The sequence below is a fragment of the Priapulus caudatus genome, unplaced genomic scaffold (assembly GCF_000485595.1).
Source record: "Priapulus caudatus unplaced genomic scaffold, Priapulus_caudatus-5.0.1 Scaffold167, whole genome shotgun sequence".
Lineage (NCBI taxonomy): Eukaryota > Metazoa > Priapulida > Priapulimorpha > Priapulimorphida > Priapulidae > Priapulus > Priapulus caudatus.
This window is the reverse complement of record NW_014577228.1, coordinates 347698-367887: the sequence shown is the minus strand read 5'-3', so window position 1 is coordinate 367887 and position 20190 is coordinate 347698. Positions and strand designations below refer to the sequence as shown.

Sequence of the window (20190 nt, the reverse complement as noted above, 5' to 3'; positions counted from 1 at the left end):
ATGGCGCAGTCTCCACTGACACGGCACGGCGCCAGCCGGGTTTCACGGCGACGGCGAAAGTCAAATGAGTTTGACTTTTGCCGGCTGACGTGACGGTTAAAAGACAATTGAACCAATCAACGCGATTGTTTTTATCACGTGTTCTGCTCACGCTACCATCAGCCAATAGACAACAAGCACATGCATAATTTCTGATCACTGAACTAGAGTGAACACAATGCGCTCAGACACAATGCGCGAAATTACAATGTATTTTTTTTCAGCACAACGGCGCTGTGTTTTGCTGTGATGTGTCGTGCCGCGTGTGGAGACGGGCCTTTACACGGCGTAGGACGCGGCGTAGCCAACGTAGTGTTAAGCGAGAAGGGAACTTGTGGCTACCGTTTTTCGTTATGCCGACTATTTACAGTTGCAATTTACAAAGCACAAGTAGACTGTAGCCTAGCTCTAGTACTATAGCCCGACCAGGCTGTGCGACGGATTGTCTATACAAGTCTAATTATTTAAATTAATTTAATTAAAAAATTTAATTTTAAATAATTTTAAATTTAATAAATTAATTTAATTTAATTAATAATCTAGGGGTATTCTAACCCTAGCAATACCGTTTCTTGGAGCTAGAGCTAACTGTAGCCTAAACCGACCAGGCTCCCCTACTGTTACACGACGTACACGCCACGTAGATGGGAATGAGATGCACGCACGTACACGCCACATACACGCCACTAGTCCGAGATTCCTCTGACCAATGCCCACACCGACGATTTTGGTGGTTTTGGTGTGGGTTAGCCCACCAAAATTGGTTTTTATTGCTTAAATTTTATTATTGCTTAGTTTTTATTGTTTAAATTGGTTCCCTATGCAAACGTTTTGCATAGGGAAGTTGCTCTGACCTAACCCACACCAAAACCACCAAAATCGTCGGTGTGGGTATTGGTCAGAGGAATCTCGGACTAACACGCCACGTACACGCCACGAGATGGGAAATTGTGGCTAACTGTAGCCCGACCGTTTCTTGGAGCTAAAGACGTAAAGTAGACTGCTGAGTGCTGGAAAGTAATGTGTCAGGCAACGGTACCAAACGCAGCTGGTGAAGTATATCTCATTCACGCAGTCAGTGTAAGAGGAAGTATATCTCATTCACACAGTCAGTGTAAAAAGAAGAATATCTCATTCACACAGTCAGTGTAAGAGAATCTCTATTTCCCTGTAATTCATGCAGAAATCTTTTCCAGCAACGTTCTTCTTAGACACCGGTTGATTAATGCAACTCTGCGGAAGTTTTTCCGACCAACCTCAATGTCAGCCTGTGCCATGCGCTGATCATAACCAATTGACGCGTTGAATTTCTCCATGATCGGGTCTGTTGCACCGGTGAATCGACCACCCCACAGCTTCGTCTCCTGTTAGAGAAATATAAGCGCCATTTGACACAATGAAACTTGGGGGACGGAACAATGTCAATGGCAAGAAGCTCTACCATTCATTACAAGTGTATAACATTTGCAAGACAAGCAGCTGTCGAGTTTACATGTGCCATTATAGTTCAACACGTTGTCTTTTTGTAGTGGTTTTCTTTGGTTTTTGATTGATCATCTATGAAGCCTACTCAGACTGTACTCCTACCTTTGAAGCCTCTGAAGCCATTTTGTTTGTAAAAGTCTCTGCACGCCTTTCTAAAAATGCGGTAAAAATAAGGTTTTTAATGCGCAAAATAATCATGCAACAATGGCATGCTATGTGACAGAGTAACAAAATAACTATAGATCTAAGTGCAAAGTATACTTGTTATAGTTGGTGTAGAACCTCATTAAAATATGTCATTATTAGAAAGTAGCACATTATATTACTTTTCATAGTGAATTATCAAGGTGCAATTAATGCTCATATGTACATGTTATAATTTATATTGATATGCTTGTATCTGTAGCTTTACCACAAAAAGCAAGAGAGATAACTAGAAAACATATGTATTTATTTTCAATACATGTTTACACTATAACTTACAATAACAAGCACGCTGTTTTCGCCCAGTACACCATGCACAATATTGACAATTACATAAAAATATTAATGTGTGAATAACATATACTTTGTGTATAATTTACCGTTGCTGGCACTCACCAACTATAAAAATCATTAGGAGTACCCAGTCAGATAGATAATAAATAGTAAGGACTATCCCAAAGCTGGGACGTCGTAACCTTTCCCCAACACGACGTATCTCCCAGTAAGAGTTACGATCTTCCCAGCAACGTAAAATTTACCGAGGTCGAGGTATGCAGGCCCTAGCTGCGAGTCAAAATTGGTGTAGGCGAAATAGGATTAGGCCAACTGAGATGTTACCGTTTTTCTAAACCGACCGGGCTCTCCGACTGTTAAGGCCCGTCTCCACACACGCGGCGCGGCGCGGAACGCCACGGAAACGGCGTTGTTCACCCCTACCGGCAAAGTTCAAATCTATTATATCTTATGGCGCAGTCTCCACTGACACGGCACGGCGCCAGCCGGGTTTCACGGCGACGGCGAAAGTCAAATGAGTTTGACTTTTGCCGGCTGACGTGACGGCGAAAAGACAATTGAACCAATCAACGCGATTGTTTTTTTATCACGTGTTCTGCTCACGCTACCATCAGACAATGGACAACAAGCACATGCATAATTTAATTTCTGATTACTGAACCAGAGTGAACACAATGCGCGAAATCACAATTTTTTTTCAGCAACAAACGGACGCTGTGTTTTGCTGTGAATGCTGTCGTGCAGCGTGTGGAGAGCGGGCCTTACAAAAGGCGTAGGACGCGGCGTAAGCCAACAGTAGTGTTAAGCGAGAAGGGAACAGTGTGCATGCCGTTTTTCGGTTATCGCGACTATTTACAGTTGCAATTTACAAAGCACAAGTAGACTGTAGCCTAGCTAGCTCTAGTAAACTATAGCCCGCGTACAGTTGCCTGAACTGAGCGCGGGCTATAGTACTAAGCTAAACTGTAGCCCGACCAGGCTGTGGCGACGGATTGTCTATACCAAGCCTCTAATTATTTAAATTAATTAATTATAATTTAATTTTAAATAATTTTAAAATTTAATAAATAAATTTAATTTATTAATAAATCTAGGGGTATTCTAATACCCTAGCAATAACCCGTTTTTGAGCTAGAGCTAACTGTAGCCTAAACGACCACAGGCTCTCCGACTGTTACACGAACGTAACTCGGTACGTAGATGGGAATGAAATGCAACGCACGTACACGCCACATATCTACTGCACTTCTGCCAGCAAGATCAAAGGCTCGCGCAAACGTACAGCACAACCCGCGGCGCCCATTGACTATATATATATACAAACTATATATATATATATATTGTTGTATATAATATACGTCCAATGGCGGCCGCGAGTGTGCTGTTACGTGGCGGCTTGATCTTGCTGCCAGTAGGCATACACGCCACGTACACGCCAGACGAGAAATGGGAAATTGTGGCTAACTGTAGCCGACCGTTTTCTGAGCTAAAGACGTAAAGTAGACTGCTGAGTGCTGAAAGAATGTCAGGCAACCGGTACCCCAAACGCTGGTTGGCGATTCGCGCCGTGTTGGCACCAGCCGGCAGCTGGCCAATATAAATATATAAATACCACCTGTAACTTGTAACTTGTTAGTACCGCAAGGCAAAGTACCAAGTCCCTACTCCCCTAGTAATTTCTGTGGCGTGTTGCTGGGCGCATGCGCACTTCTAAACCGTGACGGTACAGTCGCATGACGTCATCCGTAAATACTTACAACCTGAGGATGCTTCATTCTATATCTATGCTTGACCCTAACGTTAAATGATTCACCGCTCCAGCTCGTTAACAGGCCGCTAGGCCTTACTCAACTAGAGGCGCAGTCAGAGTAGCGCAGGTCAGCGCAGTCAGAGAGTCAGTGTATGGACGAACGCAGTCAAGCGTAACATGACGACTGGTATTATACAGGTTATGCTTGACCGGACCTCAGACTTCGATCGATCAACCGGAGTTGCGGGAAACGGGACACTTGCGTCTTGACGTCGAGTACGACTAAACAATTTATTTACTAATTTACAATTCTTTTGGACTGATTTCTATATATATATTATCTAAATTATTAATTATTCTATAATTTTATTTACTATGAAGGCGAGTTACAACACCAACCACAGAATTACGATCGCATGGGCAAATATTGTTGCGCACTTCCTCCTAAACAATCAAGGTTTCTTTCTTGAAAAAAATTCCTAAACAGGTGCGTCCTACCTTGACGTGGTCACAGGGCTTTACTAAAGAGAAGCAGAGAATGTGCAAGAAAAGTACACACATAACGTATATGCAGCGTAATATGTCCTTGTCATGCTTAATGTAGATTATCTGAATGATAGGAACTGCGTATGATCTGCTAGCAATTTATGCTTTCCTGTCTTAATAGCATTCGCTATATATAATATAATTATATATATATATATATAATATATAGTATATATATTTATATATATATAAAGGTGTGACATCTATGTGATGTGATGCGTGGTATATATAATATGACTCTGACAGCCCAGTGATATTTAGTTGGCAATGGCATATGCTCTGCCTACAAATATTATTTCACCTGCTCTATTCACTTGTTATGAGTCAGTCCTACTGTTCCTAATTAATCATGACTGCGCTATGTGAAGTCGTGCATCTGTAGTATTGTTTTTTTTATTTTCTTACTTGATGTTCTTTCTTTAAAATATTAAGCTGTATTTACGAAAATTTAAGGTAAATTAAGATGATTCTTGTAATATGTTGTTGAATTTGTTATAATATATTTCGAAAGTGTATATTAATGTTAATAATTTATATTATAATTAATAAGTTAATATTAATGTTGTTATGTAGTTACTAATTTTTCTGCGCTTGTATTTCTGCATGTATTGTCTGTCATGTCATTGTAGTGTCTGAGAGGATAGAAACGGCTGTGGTCTTCCTACCATATGTTATTTTACCTCGTCCTATTTAAATTCCTTACGTATATAGCATGTCTTTTACTAAGGACGATGCGTTGTCATATGACAACCTACCGGATTAGATCGTGCTAGCCCGCTATAGCTCGACCGTGAGAGTAAATGTGTGTAAACGGAAGAACAATTTAAATTTAGAATCTCTTACCAATGAGAGTAATAATGTGTGCCTTTTCAAGCGGGCTTCCAGAGTCTACGGCATTTCCACGTGGCTGCTAATGTTTTCATTTGATCTAGGTGAAGTTTTCAAAGCGGTTGAATGCGCAGATAAGGCCTTAGCACGTTGTTCTACTTTGCAGCAAGATTACACGTCTTTCTTATATCTATTACTTATATCAAAATTACCTTATCGGCCAGGTAAAGCTCCTATCTTTGTATTACTGGGTCCGTTGGCGATCCACGCGCTGGCGCGCAAAGATCTACTGCGCATTAGCCTCTAGAACTATAGCCGCAAAGCCATATGAGTTCTATAAGCCTAACTGCGCAATCCATATTACTAACGCTGCCTATTTGCAAGTGGCGTCCTGTTCCACGCGAGAGCGTCCCGCGATACGCCGCGCAAAAATGCGACCCAGTAGCGTTAATGAGTAGCGTCCGATGCGTAGAACTTAGAGTAACTGCCACTGTCCTCGTAAAGGAGGAAGAAGAAATGACCAAGAAAGCCATCTGTACGTGGTACACCTCGGTAGTAGGCAGGAATCGAGAGTCTATTTCACTGTTAATCAATATCGCGTGGAATCACTTGTACATCACTGTCTTATCTAGCATTGAGGGCTATATATGTGTCTTTTGTTATTACATCATCATCATCATGGATTATGGAGCGGATAGGCCTAAACCTAATTTTTCCGCCTACAGTTTCGCGCACAAGCTGACGAGCTTGAGCGGGTGTGTCATCTTTTCTGCATGGAGTTTGTGACTGGTCCTGGCATGCACGAGCAGTGGGGAAACTGCTCACAATACTTTCATCTTTTCACATATATACGCCGTGGTTTTTTGTAACTGAATCAGTGGGGAAATATACACCAAATCGCGTGCGCTAACTATACGGATCTGAGTTTTGACCGTGAAAACATTGATCGGCGAGTGTTTCCAGAAAGACGAGGGCGGAGTATTGGTGAATGCCAGTGTTGTGATGTGGTTAAATTATTGTTGTGGGTATACTCCCGTTATAGCTGATAGCTCAATCATCAAAAGCAACAAGCCAAACGACGAGGCGCTGCGCCGGTGCGTGGTGATTCAGCGGAAAGCACAGTGCCCCCCCCCCCCCCAGTGACCACACCTGACCAGATCAAATTACAATAAGAAACTAACACAACAAATCAATTCCCCTTTCACATAAATCACCTCGAAATTTTAATGCAAGTTTTGGCAAAAGGCATCAAAATTTGAAGCATTGGTGAGTCATATCTTCAGACCAATCCTTGCATAAGCCCTAACTATAATCTAAATCTACCAAGACACAAAATAATCTAAAAATGATCAAGCCGTTGTCATAGTATTGATTTTCTAGTTCTAGTTTCTGCAATACTCATCAAATGTAATATCATGATAAAGTGTCTGAGGTAATTTAATTGTTTATACAGATTTTTATAAGACACACTGTCATAGACCTCCAAATGTTTTGTTTGGTAAAGAGGCAATGTACAAGTAGATCATATCCTTATTCATTTCGTGCATTTTGTTGTGTACCTTGAACAAAATATACATAACTGACGAATACGGTAAACATACAGTCACGGTTCAGTCGCACAGAGCAAAACCGCTACACTGGCATAGCCTAAGCGCCGCGCGCCACGTCCGCCCCGCCGGCCCTTGGAGGCGGATGCGCAATCATCAATGTCGATAATACGTACGTTTGATTTGTCAAAAGTTAGTCTCGTATATGGATAGCCAACACAAATTAATTCTATGGAACACCACGCGCAGCGTATGAATGTCGACGATTTTCATAATTCGTAGATCTACTATAGAGTCTACATTTATTTTTTTTAAGTTTACGGCGTATACATACGTATACCTTCCATTACATCACTGGGTTAGAAGCTATCTTAGCATAGATTTCTGTAATTAATTGTTATCAGTAGACCTGTGTTTATAATTAGGAGAGCGCCCTAGCCTGTAGGGTGCAAAATGGATACTTCATCCGCTCCCGCTCATCCCCTTGCCTCCATTGTCTTTCGCTCACCCTCCTTCTTTTTCTCCCGCCCCAGCTATCTTCCCTGCTGCCTTTCCACAGTCTTCCAACACTCACTCCCTCTTTCAGCAAGCTATATTATGCAGTTGTCTTCAGTCCGTATTGTACGCGTGAAACGGTGCTCGCGCATGCGCAATATCTCTCTAGAATATAAATATTTTGAGAAAATTATGCATTTAGAACAGAGTCTGAGAGGAGTTATCCTAGCATAAATTTTTATAATAAAATTCCATCGGTAGATCTCACTTAAGAAACAGGACGATGATCCTGCATTTAAGGTCCCCACTGCATATCCCAGACAGTACATAATCTGGCTACGTTAGTGTGTTAGCTCATGCGCAATATCTCACTAGAAGAGTTATAATATGTGATGATTATCAATTTAATATGCTTAGGGGGTGTCTCAAAATAAATTTCTGTAATTAATTGGTATCAGTAGACCTGTGTTTATAATTAAGAGAGCGCCCTAGCCTGTAGGGTGCAAAATGGCTACTTCATCGCGCCACCGCCACCCCTTGCCTCCTTGTCTTTTGCTCACGCCTCCTGCTTTTTCTCATCGCCCCAGCTATCTTCCCTTGCCTTTCCACGTCTTCCAACACTCACTCCCTCTTCTCAGGCAAGCTATATTATGGCAGTTGTATTCACTCCGTACTGCAAACGTTCTGAAACGGTGCTCGGGCATGCGCAATATCTCTCGAGAATATTATATTTTGGCGAATAATTTTGGCATTTAAAATAGACGAAGGAGCTATTCTAGCCATAGATCTTCTATAAAAAATTTCATCAGTAATTTTACTTAAGAAGCAGCACGATGAATCCTGCATGTAAAGTCCCGTGCATATACGGCGAGGCCAGTAAATAATCTGGGCAAGTTAGTGTCGTTCAGCGCATGCGGCAATCATCTCACTATAAGAGTGATATTTGTGATGAATTATCATTTAATATGCTTAGGGGGTGTTCTCAATGATTTCTGTCAATTAAATTGGTATGCAGTAGAAATGTGTTTTATATAGGAGAGCGCCCTATCACTGTAGGGTGGCAAAATCCCAACTTCATCCCGCTCCGCGCAGCATACCCCCTTGCGAATTGTCCTCCTCACTCAGCCTTCCCTTCTTTTTCCCCCGCCCGCAGCGATCTTGGCGCCTGTTGCCTTTTTCCAGTCTCCAACACTCACTCCATCTCTCAGCAAGCTATATTATGCAGGTTTCTTCAAGTCCGTATTGTAGCCGCCTGAAACGTGCTCAGCGCCATGCGCAATATCTCTCGAGAATGATTAATATCTTTTGTGACAATTATGCATTTAAAATAAAGAGGAGGTATTCTACATAGGATTTCTAATGATAAATATTCATCGATAACATCCTCACTTACAGAAAAGCAGACGATGAAATCTTGCATGTAACGGTCTCCGCTGCATATCCAGGCAGTAATAATCCATGGCAAACGTTAGTGTGTTGGTGGATGCGCAAATTCTCACTAGAAAGAGTTATACTTTTGTGATGAGGTGGTATGAAAGCTTCAAATATGGTTAGGGGTCTATCTCAGCATAGATTTCTGTAATTATTGTTATCAGTAGACTGTGGTTAACAAAATGTAGGAGAGCCCTACGCCGCTGTAGGATGCTAATCCCTACGTATCATCCGCTGCGCCGGCCGCATCGCCTTGCCGTCCATTGTCTTTCGCTTCAACGCTCCTTTTTCTTTTTCTCGCCGCCCCAGCATTATCTTCGGCTGCTGTCTTTCCCCAGTCTCCCATCACTCACTCCCTCTCTCAGCCAGCTTATTTATGCAGTTATTGGCAGTCCGTACTACAACGCCTGAACGGTCGTTCTCGCGCATGCGCAATATCTCCACGAGAATACTATCTTTATGCGAAAATTATGCATTTAAAATAGAGCGGAGATATTCTGAGCATAGATTTCTATGATAAAATTCCAATCAGTAGATTCACTTAAGAACAGGACAATATCCTGCATGTATACAGGTCTTTGCTGAAAGTATCCAGCCAGATACAATAACTCTGGCAACTTAGTGTGTTTAGCGCATGCGCAATATCTCACTAGAAGAAGTTTATCATCTTGTGATGATTATTGCAATTTAATATATAATGGTTAGGGGTTATCTCCGCATAATTTCTGTAATTAATTGTTATCAGTAGACCTGTGTTTATAATTAGGAGAACGCCCTAGGCCGTGTAGCGTGCTAAATCCTACTTCATTACCGCTCAGCCCATCCCCTTGCCTCCATTGTCTTAGCTCAGCTTCCTTCTTTTCCTCGCGCCATCAGCTAATTCTTCTCTGCCTTTCCCAGTCTCGCCATCCACTCCTCCTCTCTCAGCAAGCTATATCTTAATGCAGTTGTATTCAGTCCGTCTGCACGCCTGAAACGGTGCTCGCGCATGCGCAATATCTCTCGAGAATACCAAATTATTGCTTGCGAAATCATTGCATTTAAAATTGAGCGGAGATATCATAGCATCGATTCTCTATGATAAAATTCCAATTCAGTATATTTCAGTTAAGAACAGAGACGCTGATCGCTGCATGTAAGGTCTCCGCTGTCATACCGCAGCCAGTACATAATCTGGCAACCGTTGGTGTTAGCTAATGCGACATTATCTCACTAGAAAGAGTTATATTTGTGTATGATATTATCAACTTAATATGTTAGGGGGTATGCTCTCGCATAGTATTCTTGTAATTAATTGTTATCAGTAGACTGTGTTATAATTAGGAGAACGCCTAGCCTGTTAGGGCTGCTAAATCCTACTTCATCCGCTCACAGCCATACCCCTCTCTCTGCCATTGTTTTAGCTCAGTCTCTCTTTTTCTCTCCGCCCCAGCCTATTCCTGCTTGCCTTCCCAGTCTCTCACCCGCCGCCCCCCGATCACTACTGCCCTCTTCAGCAACTTAAATTTGCAGTTGTAATTCAGTCCGCTACTGCACGCCTGAAACGGTGCTAGCCGCATTGCGGCAAATATCTCTCGAGAATACTAATTCCTTTGCGAAATTATGCATTTAAAATAGAGGCGGGAAGATTATTCTGAGCCAAATCGATTTCTATGCTAAAATCTCCATAGTAGATTTGCACTTAAGAAATACAGGACGATGATCGCTGCCATGTAAGGCTCTCCGCTGGCATATCCAGCCAGTACATAATCTGCAACTGTTAGTTTGTGTTCGCGCGCATGCGCAATATTCTCACTAGAAGAGTTATATTTTGTGATGATTATCAATTTAATATGGTTCAGGGCGTATCTCAGCAAGATTTCTGTAATAATTCGTTAATCAGTAGACCTTGTTTATAATTAGGAGAGCGCCCGGAAACGTTAGAGAGTAGCCTGTAGGGTGCAAAATGGCTACTTCATCAGCTCACGCCCACCCCCGTTGCCTCCATTGTCTTTCGCTCCCTCCTTATTTTCTTCCCGCGCCCCAGCTATCTTCCCTGCTGCCTTTCCCCAGTCTTCGAACGACTCACTCTTATCTCAGCAAGCTATATTATGCAGTTGTCTTCAGTTCGTATGCACGCCTGAAAACGGTGCTCGCGCATGCGCAATATCTCTCGAGAATATTAATATTTTGCAAAAATTATGCATTTAAAATAGAGAGGAGATATTCTAGCATAGATTTCTATAATAAAACTTCATCAGTAGATCTCACTTAAGAAACAAGACGATGATCCTGCATGTAAGGTCTTCGCTGCATATCCCAGACAGTACATAATCTGGCAACGTTAGTGTGTTAGCTAATGCGCAATATCTCACTAGAAGAGTTATATTTTGTAATGATTATGAATTAATAGGGTTAGGGGGTATCTCAGCATAGATTTCTATAATTAATTGTTATCAGTAGACCTGTGTTTATAATTAGGAGAGTGCCCTAGTCTGTAGGGTGCTAAATCCCTACTTCATTCGCTCACGCCCACCCCCTTGCCCCCATTGTCTTTCGCTCAACCTCCTTATTTTTCTCCCGCCCCAGCTATCTTCGCTGCTGTCTTTCCCCAGTCTCCCATCACTCACTCCCTCTCTCAGCAAGCTATATTATGCAGTTGTATTCAGTCCGTACTGCACGCCTGAAACGGTGCTCGCCGCATGCGCAATATCTCCCGAGAATACTAATCTTTTGCGAAAATTAGCATTTAAATAGAGCGGAGATTATCTAGCATAGATTTCTATGATAAAATTCCATCAGTAGATTTCACTTAGAAACAGGACGATGATCCTGCATGTAAGGTCTTGCGCTGCATATCCAGCCAGTACATAATCTGGCAACGTTAGTTGTGTTAGTACATGCGCAATATCTCACTAGAAGAGTTATATTTTGTGATGATTATGAATTCAATATTGTTACGAGGCGTTATCTCAGCATAGATTTCTGTAATTAATTGTTATCAGTAGCCTGTGTTACTAATTAGGAGAACGCCCTAGCCTGTAGGTGCTAAATCCCTACTATCATCCGCTGCACGCCATCCTTCCTCATTTCTTAGCTCAGCCTCCTTCTTTTTCTCCGCTCACAGCTATCTTTCCCTGCTGCCTTTCCCAGTCTCCCATCACTCACTCCTCTGCTCAGCAAGCTATATTATGCAGTTGTATTCAGTCGCGTACTGCCCACGCCTGAAACGGTGCTCGCGCATGCGCAATATCTCACGGCCGAGAATACTAATCTTTTGCGAAAATTATGCATTTAAAATAGAAAGGAGGTATTCTAGCATAGATTTCTATAATAAAATTCCATCAGTAGATTTCACTTAAGAAACAGGACGATGATCCTGCATGTAAGGTCTCCGCTGCATATCCCAGACAGTACATAATCTGGCCACGTTAGTGTGTTAGCGCATGCGCAATATCTCACTAGAAGAGTTATATTTTGTGATGATTATCAATTTAATATGCTTAGGGGATATCTCAGCATAAATTTCTGTAATTAATTGGTATCAGTAGACCTGTGTTCATAATTAGGAGAGCGCCCTAGTCTGTAAGGTGCAAAATCCCGACTTCATCCGTTCCCGCCCACCCAAATACATGTCCGTGTATATATTCGTCGAAATACTTTTTAACAGGTACTGGGCATATGTGACCAAGGGTATGACTCCCTACTACATTGGCAAATACTTTAGAAATTTATCTATGCTGACTAGAATAAAATACGGGTTCGCGCATGCGCAGTAGCTAACTGAATGATTCATATTTTGATTAAAAAATGAATTTAAAATAGAGCTGGGCTACCCTTGAGTAGATTTCTGTGATAAATATTCATCGCAATGACTCTGGTAAAAGATGGTACGACGCCCTAGCTTGCAGGATACCACGGATAGAGCGTTTCTGGCTTCAGTCTCCCAGATACATGTAGGGACCTACGTGTATATATTCGTCGAAATACTCGTCATTTTAACAGCTACTAGGCATATGTGACCCAGGATATGACTCCCTACTACATTGGCAAATATTTTAGAAATGAATAAGCTCAAATCCGGGTTCGCGCATGCGCAGTAGCTGACTGAATGATTCATATTTTGATTCAAAAATGAATTTAAAATAGAGCTGAGCTACCCTTGAGTAGATTTCTGGATAAATGTCCATCCCAATGACTCTGGTAAAAGATGGTACAACGCACTAGCTTGCAGGGTACCCCGGACAAAGGGTTTCTTGCATCAGTCTCCCAGATACATGTACGTGTACATGTCTGTGTGTGTGTGTTCGCTCTGCCACAGGAGCCTTGGCAAAGCGAAGGGCTATAGTTCTAGAGCTACATCTAACACCGTTCGTGATTTTAACTGCCTATGTAAATCTACGGGATAGTACCGTGTAGGCCTACGTGTGTTTACGTTACTGTATAGGTAGAGGCATTTTAATTTCGCTGTGGCTACGGGTACGGCAGCCGTATCTTAATGTCTCGAGGGTGGAGGTACGGCAGTCCATTCGCTTTCATACTTAACGAGACAAAGATGGCGGCGGTGGCGCCAGATTTCGAATAACGCTTGGAAATAAATTCCGATTTGAGAGTTTAGATGAGCTAGAACCCTAACCCTAACCCTAACACTAACCCTAACCATAACCCTAACGCCAAAAAGGGGCTTCAACGAACAACGGCTGCCGTACCTCCAGTCACTGCGTTTTAATTTAGCAATGCTGCTCCGATCTTCGTCGCGTTACCGCACGTACTTATCTTTTTAATTTCATAAAAATAGAGACTACGTCGTGAAGCCTGTACATTGAACCTCAATGTGATGTAAATTCCAATCGAAGAGGAAGCCGGAAGAGTTTGCATACAACGATTTGAAATTAACAGCGTCCAACAATATAACAGCCGTGCGCAATGCTGGGGGTTGCGTTGGTAACAAAATTGGTAACTTTGGCCGTATTTCAACGTTCTACGGTAGTCGTATCACTTCTTCGTAATCCTAAGAAAATGTTTTAGCGGTTTCCTACCTTGGCGAAGGTGTGTCTGGCAGTATCCAGCAGTGCGGACGCGTTGAAATTACATTTGAACACAAGATTTCGTAATACTTCGCATCTGAATTCAATATGGAGGCGAGATCATGAAGGCACATCAAAAATGCTTGTACATTTCTAGATGGTATGCGGGCATCACGTGAGCAAGAACCTACATATACCTATATAATTATGGTATATGTAGCTCCTTGCACGTGAAGAATCGTTAGTTACCGCTGTCTCCGCCAAGGTACGGGGAACCAAACAAAAACAATGTGTCGGTTATGTATATGTGGGGCGGACGGGGAGGATTTAAACTAGGAATTAATGTCAAGTAATGTGCATTTTGTAGGTTTAATAGATCAACGTTAAATCAGTTTTTTCCAGAGATTCATATCTCATTATCTGAACGGTGAAAACACGCTGTCACATGGATCGAGATGACCACGCACGCACACACACGCACGCACGCACGCACGCACGCACGCACGCACGCACACACACAGCCGGCTTTCATCTGACGGTGTACCATAAATCATGCAGAGCTTTTAGCATTCGGGTGCGCGGACGAAGCTCGAAAGCTTTGTTTGAATGTGGTCACGATCACCAAGCGTAATAGGGCGTCGAAGTTGAATGCTGCTTTCATTCAGAGTATTACTGTGTGGTTCCCTCATCACGACCGGAGCATGGCCTGAAATTTGACGGCTCGCTTTCAGATCTATTATACATTAAGCCTCACCGCCGGAGCCGAGAATTGAAGTGGGCGTCCTGGATTATGCAACATGAGGCTCTTAACCTTACCAGTTGGCGACGTCCGCGTGGGGTTCGGCGCAGCGAGTCGGTATCGCTAAACACCGACACGGCCTTATTAACGGGTAGCGTGTCTCGTGCAGTGGCAATCAAAGTCGAGAATCGTCACTAGTTGACTCTGCGAAAACAAGGACACGCGCGACGCCATAGGGTTGAGACGAAAATCATCGATTTTCCACCCCAGACAATTTTGAAAATGTAGATCGCAGGAGATGGTATTTGAGGCACTTTTTAGTACATGTACAGCCTTCATTCTGACTACGACAATTGTAATTTTAGTAGTACAATTCTTCTTCTTATTTTTTTCACTTTCGGATCAACAGGGGGGCCATGGCCCCTTCCCCCCCCCCCTAACCTACGCCACTGTGTGTGTGTGTGTGTGTGTGTGTGTGTGTGTGTGTGCGTGCGTGCGTGTCTGCGTGTGGGTCTGTGCGTGCGTGCGTGTTTGTGTGCTTGTAAAACTGATCTCTCAACCGATAAAAAGGACATTTTTCTTTCTCAAAGCCCTTGGTTAGGACAACAGCGTTCCACACTAACGTGCGGGGGCGGGTGGGGTGAGGGGTGAGGTTAAATTACGTCATGCTCCCTCCCCCGCTGAAAATCCTTGTCTCATGTGTTGAATGACGTCATCACCGCTAATTTGATTGCGATTGTCGATTTGAGTTACTACGAATGTAGAATGGAATGCGTCCGTCCCTGCAGATTATGCTCAGAGGATTTCCTTTCCTTACAGATGCGCAGAACGTATACATGTAGGCCTATGTTGCAACTGACGTGTATCCCTGGCGTGGTTTAGAGCCAGCTCTAGTCAATTAATGCTGTGGTACGACATTATAAACGACGATGCGTGGCAACGAAGCAGTGTTATAACGAGTCACCATCGGGTCGAGTCACAAGTCAAGTCAAGTCAACAGTGGTCGAGTCACAAGTCAAGTCAAGTCATTTACTAATTTGTCCAAGTCAAGTCAAGTTAAGTCAGACACATTGCCAAGTCAAGTCAATTCAAGTCAAGAATTTTGCTCAAGTCAACTCGAGTCAGTTGTTCAATGAGTTCAACAAGGCATCTCAAGTCACTTCAGAGTGGCAGGTGACCCTTTTTCCCAAGAGCCATTTTATGAAATGTCAGATGTCTATTTAGATGTCTATTTAATGTCAGATGTCATTTTATGAAATGTCAGATTCTTGCATGTAGTTTGTTTAGTTCACTTTAGATCATTTTCTTAACTATTTTCATTACTATTTGTTTTTGACTGCTCTTGTTCTATTTCAATTGTTGGCCAAGTGTCTTGCCCGACTACCTGATGAACTCAAATTTGAGTTTTTACATGCATACAAATATTCCTAATCTTTGTTAGCAGTAGGCCTACTCTATAATGTCATGTCAAAGGACCACACAAGACTTGACCCTAACACACTAACAATAGGTCCGACACTACTTAAGCAATCAATGCACTGCTGTCTGCACTACATACGGTCCAGGATCGTCAGATTCTGCCATGACAGCCACAGTATCATTATCAGTCAATTAATGAATATCAATAAAATTTATTCAAAGAAGATGCAATGACTGCAGATGACACGACTCTGGAAATAGACTGGAATCCTGATCACACAACTCGCCGTAGTTGCCCGCGCGTGCACGTGCCTGTCAATGTTAACTTGACTACGGCCACGTTCAGCCGTACCGTAACTTTACTTTAGCTATACTTTCGCTGATTTCCAAGGTAGGACGTACATGTACGTACGTCGTACATTGACACCATATTGCGCACGGTCACGCGCATGAACTGCTGGAGCCAGCACATACGATGAAAAACAAACATGTAGCCCATGTCCTCAACCGTCAAAATGTAAAAACAAAACATTTCAATAAAACAGATTAAACTTAATAAATAAATTTTAGCAAGTAACAAAATATTGTTTAATCTGTATTAGTATTTGTCATGATTTTTAGCTAATCTATTTGCAATGTTATTTCCATAATTCTATAAGCAACAGAAAAATTGTAGATTGGTAACGTTAAATAGGTATTTAAATTAAGTATTCTATATTCATCAGTGTCTAGGTCTAAGATGTACGAAGGTATTTGATAACAGGATTTTACTTGGCCATTTGGTGTCAAATGAGTTAAGAAGCAAAACGGGAAATTTAAGCACAGCACAGCTGTCCAAAGGCTTCAAAAGATCTGCGCACATATAGTTAGACATGCGCACGTACGTAAGAGTGAAGATCGTCTATCTAATCATGTACATGTAACTAATCTTGTGGTCCGAGTTTCGCTAGCGCTAGCGCTAGCATGCACTAGCTATAACTTAGAAGTGTTCGAGTCATCAAACGGCGACTCAAGTCCTGTGCTTTGACTCGAGTCTCTGGCCACGACTCGAGTCATATTGAGTCAAGTCAAGTCATTTTCAGTGGTGACTCGAGTCAAGTCAAGTCATTTTGGGTTCTCGACTCGAGTCAAGTCAAGTCACCAGAAAATGCGACTCGAGTCGACTCGAGTCCAAGTCAGTGACTTGACTTGTTACATCACTGCTATCAGACCCGGGGATGCAAGCTCTGCACGCTGGCGGTAGATCAGGGGATGAAGCGTAGGACCTCGCACGATGACACGTCGCTCCCGCTGCTACCTCGGCACTTGATCACGTGTGACGACGTGTCCCTCGCACGATATCTCTTTGTGATCACGATATCTCCTTGTGATCACGATATCTTGTGATCACGATATCTCCTCGTGGTCACGATATCTCCTTACAAGGGATAACGATATCTCTTTGTGATCACGATATCTCCTCATGATCACGATATCTCCTTGTGATCACGATATCTCTTTGTTTATCGGCGGACGGTGTACGTTGCGCTTCACACAGTTCACCATCCAGCCAATTCCCTCATTGACACCGTCGCCCCGCAGCGCCGACACAGGCATGACGAGGCAGTCGCGGTGGCCGACGCCGGCGCCCCCACCGAACGCTGCCTTCACGTCGCCGACGCCCATGCATCCTTCGACATCCTGCTTGTTGGCAAGGATGAGGAGGGGCACGCCCGCGAGAGTCTCATTCACTATCATCTTATCAAAGGCGGCCCTCGATTCGTGTAGACGCTGCCGATCGGTGGAATCGACGACGTAGACAACGCCGTGTGACTCCGCATAGTATTTGTCCCAGAGTGCCTGCAGCTCCTCCTGTCCACCGAGGTCCCAGAAGTTGAGGCGCGAGGAGCTGACGTCGATGCGGCCGATGTTGAGGCCCACGGTGCTCGTGATCTTGCTTAGGTTCGTCGCCGCGGTGTGTCCGTAACGCTTGTTGAACTTGGTTTTCGTCTGCTCGAGGAACGTCGTCTTGCCGGCATTGTCGAGGCCGAGGATGAGAACAAAGTACTCGTCCTTCTGCACCGCCCAGCGGTAGAAGCCAGACAGCAGCGTGTACATGTCTCGAGCGTACGCTCGGCTCGGCGACTGCTGCTGACAGCACGGAACAATCAATTAGATCAACTTCACCTGTCTCCGGAGTAGTCCCTTAGAATTTGAATACTTATGGGGTTGTGAATATGGATAATGGGGAGCAACCGCAACTACCACTACCAGCAGTGCCAGTAGCGCGAGTTAGACTACTGACGTGGAAATGGAAGTGGAACTGTGTCAGTGACACTGACAGTGACAGTGACAGTGTGTGTAAAGACAGATGGAGGCAGATTATAAACGTGATGTCTCAGGTACAAGCAAACGAAAATTTCGGTTGGTTCCACGTATATGGCGTCCTTCGATACGCTTTTGTAAACGATATACTGCTTACAAAGATGGTATTACTAATTTAACATATGTTGAGAGATCAACGAGAGTCAACGACAACGAAAACACACATTCTGAGCGTAGGTTGCCGGCAGGGGCGCTGCAAACGCACATTAAAAACAGATGAGCATTTGATATAATCATCCTGTACTTTTGCGTCACGCGCAGTAGTGTTCGAATCGACGAGATAGTGCAACTACAAGGACGATTCTACTGCAAGTAGGTCAAAGTTACACGTAGATTAGCACATGTACGTAGATTATGAAGTAAGAAACTTAATTTTAATAGTATGGGTTTATATAACCCTAATAGTAATATGCCTTTGATCACGGTCGGACTAGTGTAGTGACCGCAGGCACTTGGAACGTCTCAATAGAAAAAATAATGTAAACACGAAATGTATTATTTGACTACCAGTACCAGTGGCAGTACCAAGGTTCAAAGTCTTAATATTTCTCTACTCTATTTCGCCTATTATTGCCGATAATTACCCGTAAGTGTCGGTCAAATGCTCATCCGCAACACACAAGTACACCGTACGCCCGCCCTGTGCACAAACAACATGAATAAGAGAGCAGGTAGGAAAGCGTGATCGCAAAATTCGCTCGACACTCGCTTCATTTCACACCTTCACAGCACGAATACACATCCAACAGCTTCCATTTTGGTATCTATGTGAACTTTTGAACAAGGGAGTCCAACGGACTCCCTACCCTCAAAAAGAGGGAGTCCGCAGCAAAATGAGGGAGTCCGCAGTCTGAGGTTCAAAATTAAAGATATTATTAATAACGCATATGCTTATTTTTAAGATTCATGCAGTTGCACGTCTGCCAAATTTTCTTTGGACATTAGCTGAAAAATTAATGTAATTTCGCGAGGCCGTGCTCCAGAACTAACTAGTTAGTATATCAGAATTTTCAGGGAGTCACACGGACTCCTGCATATATGTCAAACCAGGGAGTCCGACAGTAAATCGGAAGTATTTGACTCCGGAATCCTGTTAATTTCGCACCCTGCATACATGTACCTCATGCATGCATGCATGGCTCTATATAATGTTAGATTATCTGTTAGCCGCGTGTGGCCTTGAGCTCGTTGTCAGAGTGTGTGAAAGTGGGCAGAGTCCAATGATATCTTGCGGGTATGTGCACTGTCGGGTTCGCCTATTCAAATTAGTAGAAGGTGAAGAGGAGGAGAAAAGAAAACAATAAAAACAACAACAGCAACAGCACCAACAATAAAAACTACAACAACAGCAACAGCACCAACAATAAAAACTACAAAAACAACAACAACAACATTGGTGCGACAAAGAATTAATGTAACTTTGGGGTTTTCTTTCAGACTGGATCCAGCTGGTACGTCAATGACACTAGTGGGTCGTCCTAACCACGGGTTCACCCGGCTCCCTCTGTGGCGTGCCGCGGATCGGGAAAACGAGGAGAGTGAGACACTGTTTCCGCGGCAGCCGCTGACAAGAGTTACAGCCAGGCATGCCAGCCTGCTCGGTAAGGCAGAGTTTAGTTTGCCTAGCCCGCGATGCAGAGAGCTCTGCGTTCTCTTCTGCATGAATGTGATTTCTGCGTGATTGGGTCCAGCTTGGAGGAGGAGGCACCGTATGTGCACATCCATGATTCCTGATTACTCTGCAATTTTACGCGGAGGTCAGCGGAGAGTGCGCGTTGACTGTCGCTGCGTTCTTTTGCGCGGGGGCTCTCTGTTGCATGGTGCTTAGATGCGGTGGAGCGTGACCAGTCTAGCGGATCCCGTTAGCTATGAAAGACACCTTGAGCAGTATTCAGGGATGAGATTCTTCCGCGGATCCGCGGAAATCCGCGGATTTGACAGTCCCAGGGGTCGTTTTTGTGAAACGTCTAAATTCGTTGAGAAAATTGGGAGGGGGGTAACAATGTAACAATTTAAATTATATACCCTCAACAGCACCTGACT

General features: G+C 43.3%; 3 protein-coding genes across 9 annotated transcripts in view; 1 reads left to right on the top strand and 2 right to left on the bottom strand.

Annotated features, from left to right (window-relative positions):
• Positions 1 to 3842, bottom strand: part of LOC106806551 (argininosuccinate lyase-like) — a 30135-nt gene extending 26293 nt beyond the window's left edge. The window contains exons 1-3 of one of the 7 annotated variants that reach the window (XM_014808533.1): positions 3836 to 3842; positions 1627 to 1676; positions 1296 to 1403 (exon numbers count right to left, since the gene is read on the bottom strand). In XM_014808533.1, coding sequence (XP_014664019.1) covers positions 1296 to 1403; positions 1627 to 1647 — 129 coding nt within the window. In that variant the 5' untranslated portion in view covers positions 1648 to 1676; positions 3836 to 3842. Of the gene's footprint in view, positions 1 to 1295; positions 1404 to 1626; positions 1677 to 2124; positions 2308 to 2346; positions 2406 to 3142; positions 3289 to 3454; positions 3474 to 3634; positions 3729 to 3835 lie in introns of those variants that run through there. The other 6 variants (XM_014808529.1, XM_014808528.1, XM_014808532.1 and 3 more) reach the window with 6 other exon arrangements.
• Positions 3843 to 15975: 12133 nt separating this feature from the next.
• Positions 15976 to 18333, bottom strand: LOC106806568 (ADP-ribosylation factor-related protein 1-like). The gene has a single exon (XM_014808561.1). It carries the CDS (start codon positions 17878 to 17880, stop codon positions 17269 to 17271), a length of 612 nt encoding a protein of 203 aa, XP_014664047.1. The 5' UTR covers positions 17881 to 18333; the 3' UTR covers positions 15976 to 17268.
• A 63-nt stretch (positions 18334 to 18396) lies between these two features.
• Positions 18397 to 20190, top strand: part of LOC106806540 (WD repeat and SOCS box-containing protein 1-like) — a 36223-nt gene continuing 34429 nt past the window's right edge. Inside the window, exons 1-2 of the mRNA XM_014808514.1 lie at positions 18397 to 18459; positions 19585 to 19748. Of these exons, the coding sequence (XP_014664000.1) occupies positions 19607 to 19748 (142 nt within the window). The 5' untranslated portion in view covers positions 18397 to 18459; positions 19585 to 19606. The remainder of the gene's footprint in view (positions 18460 to 19584; positions 19749 to 20190) is intronic.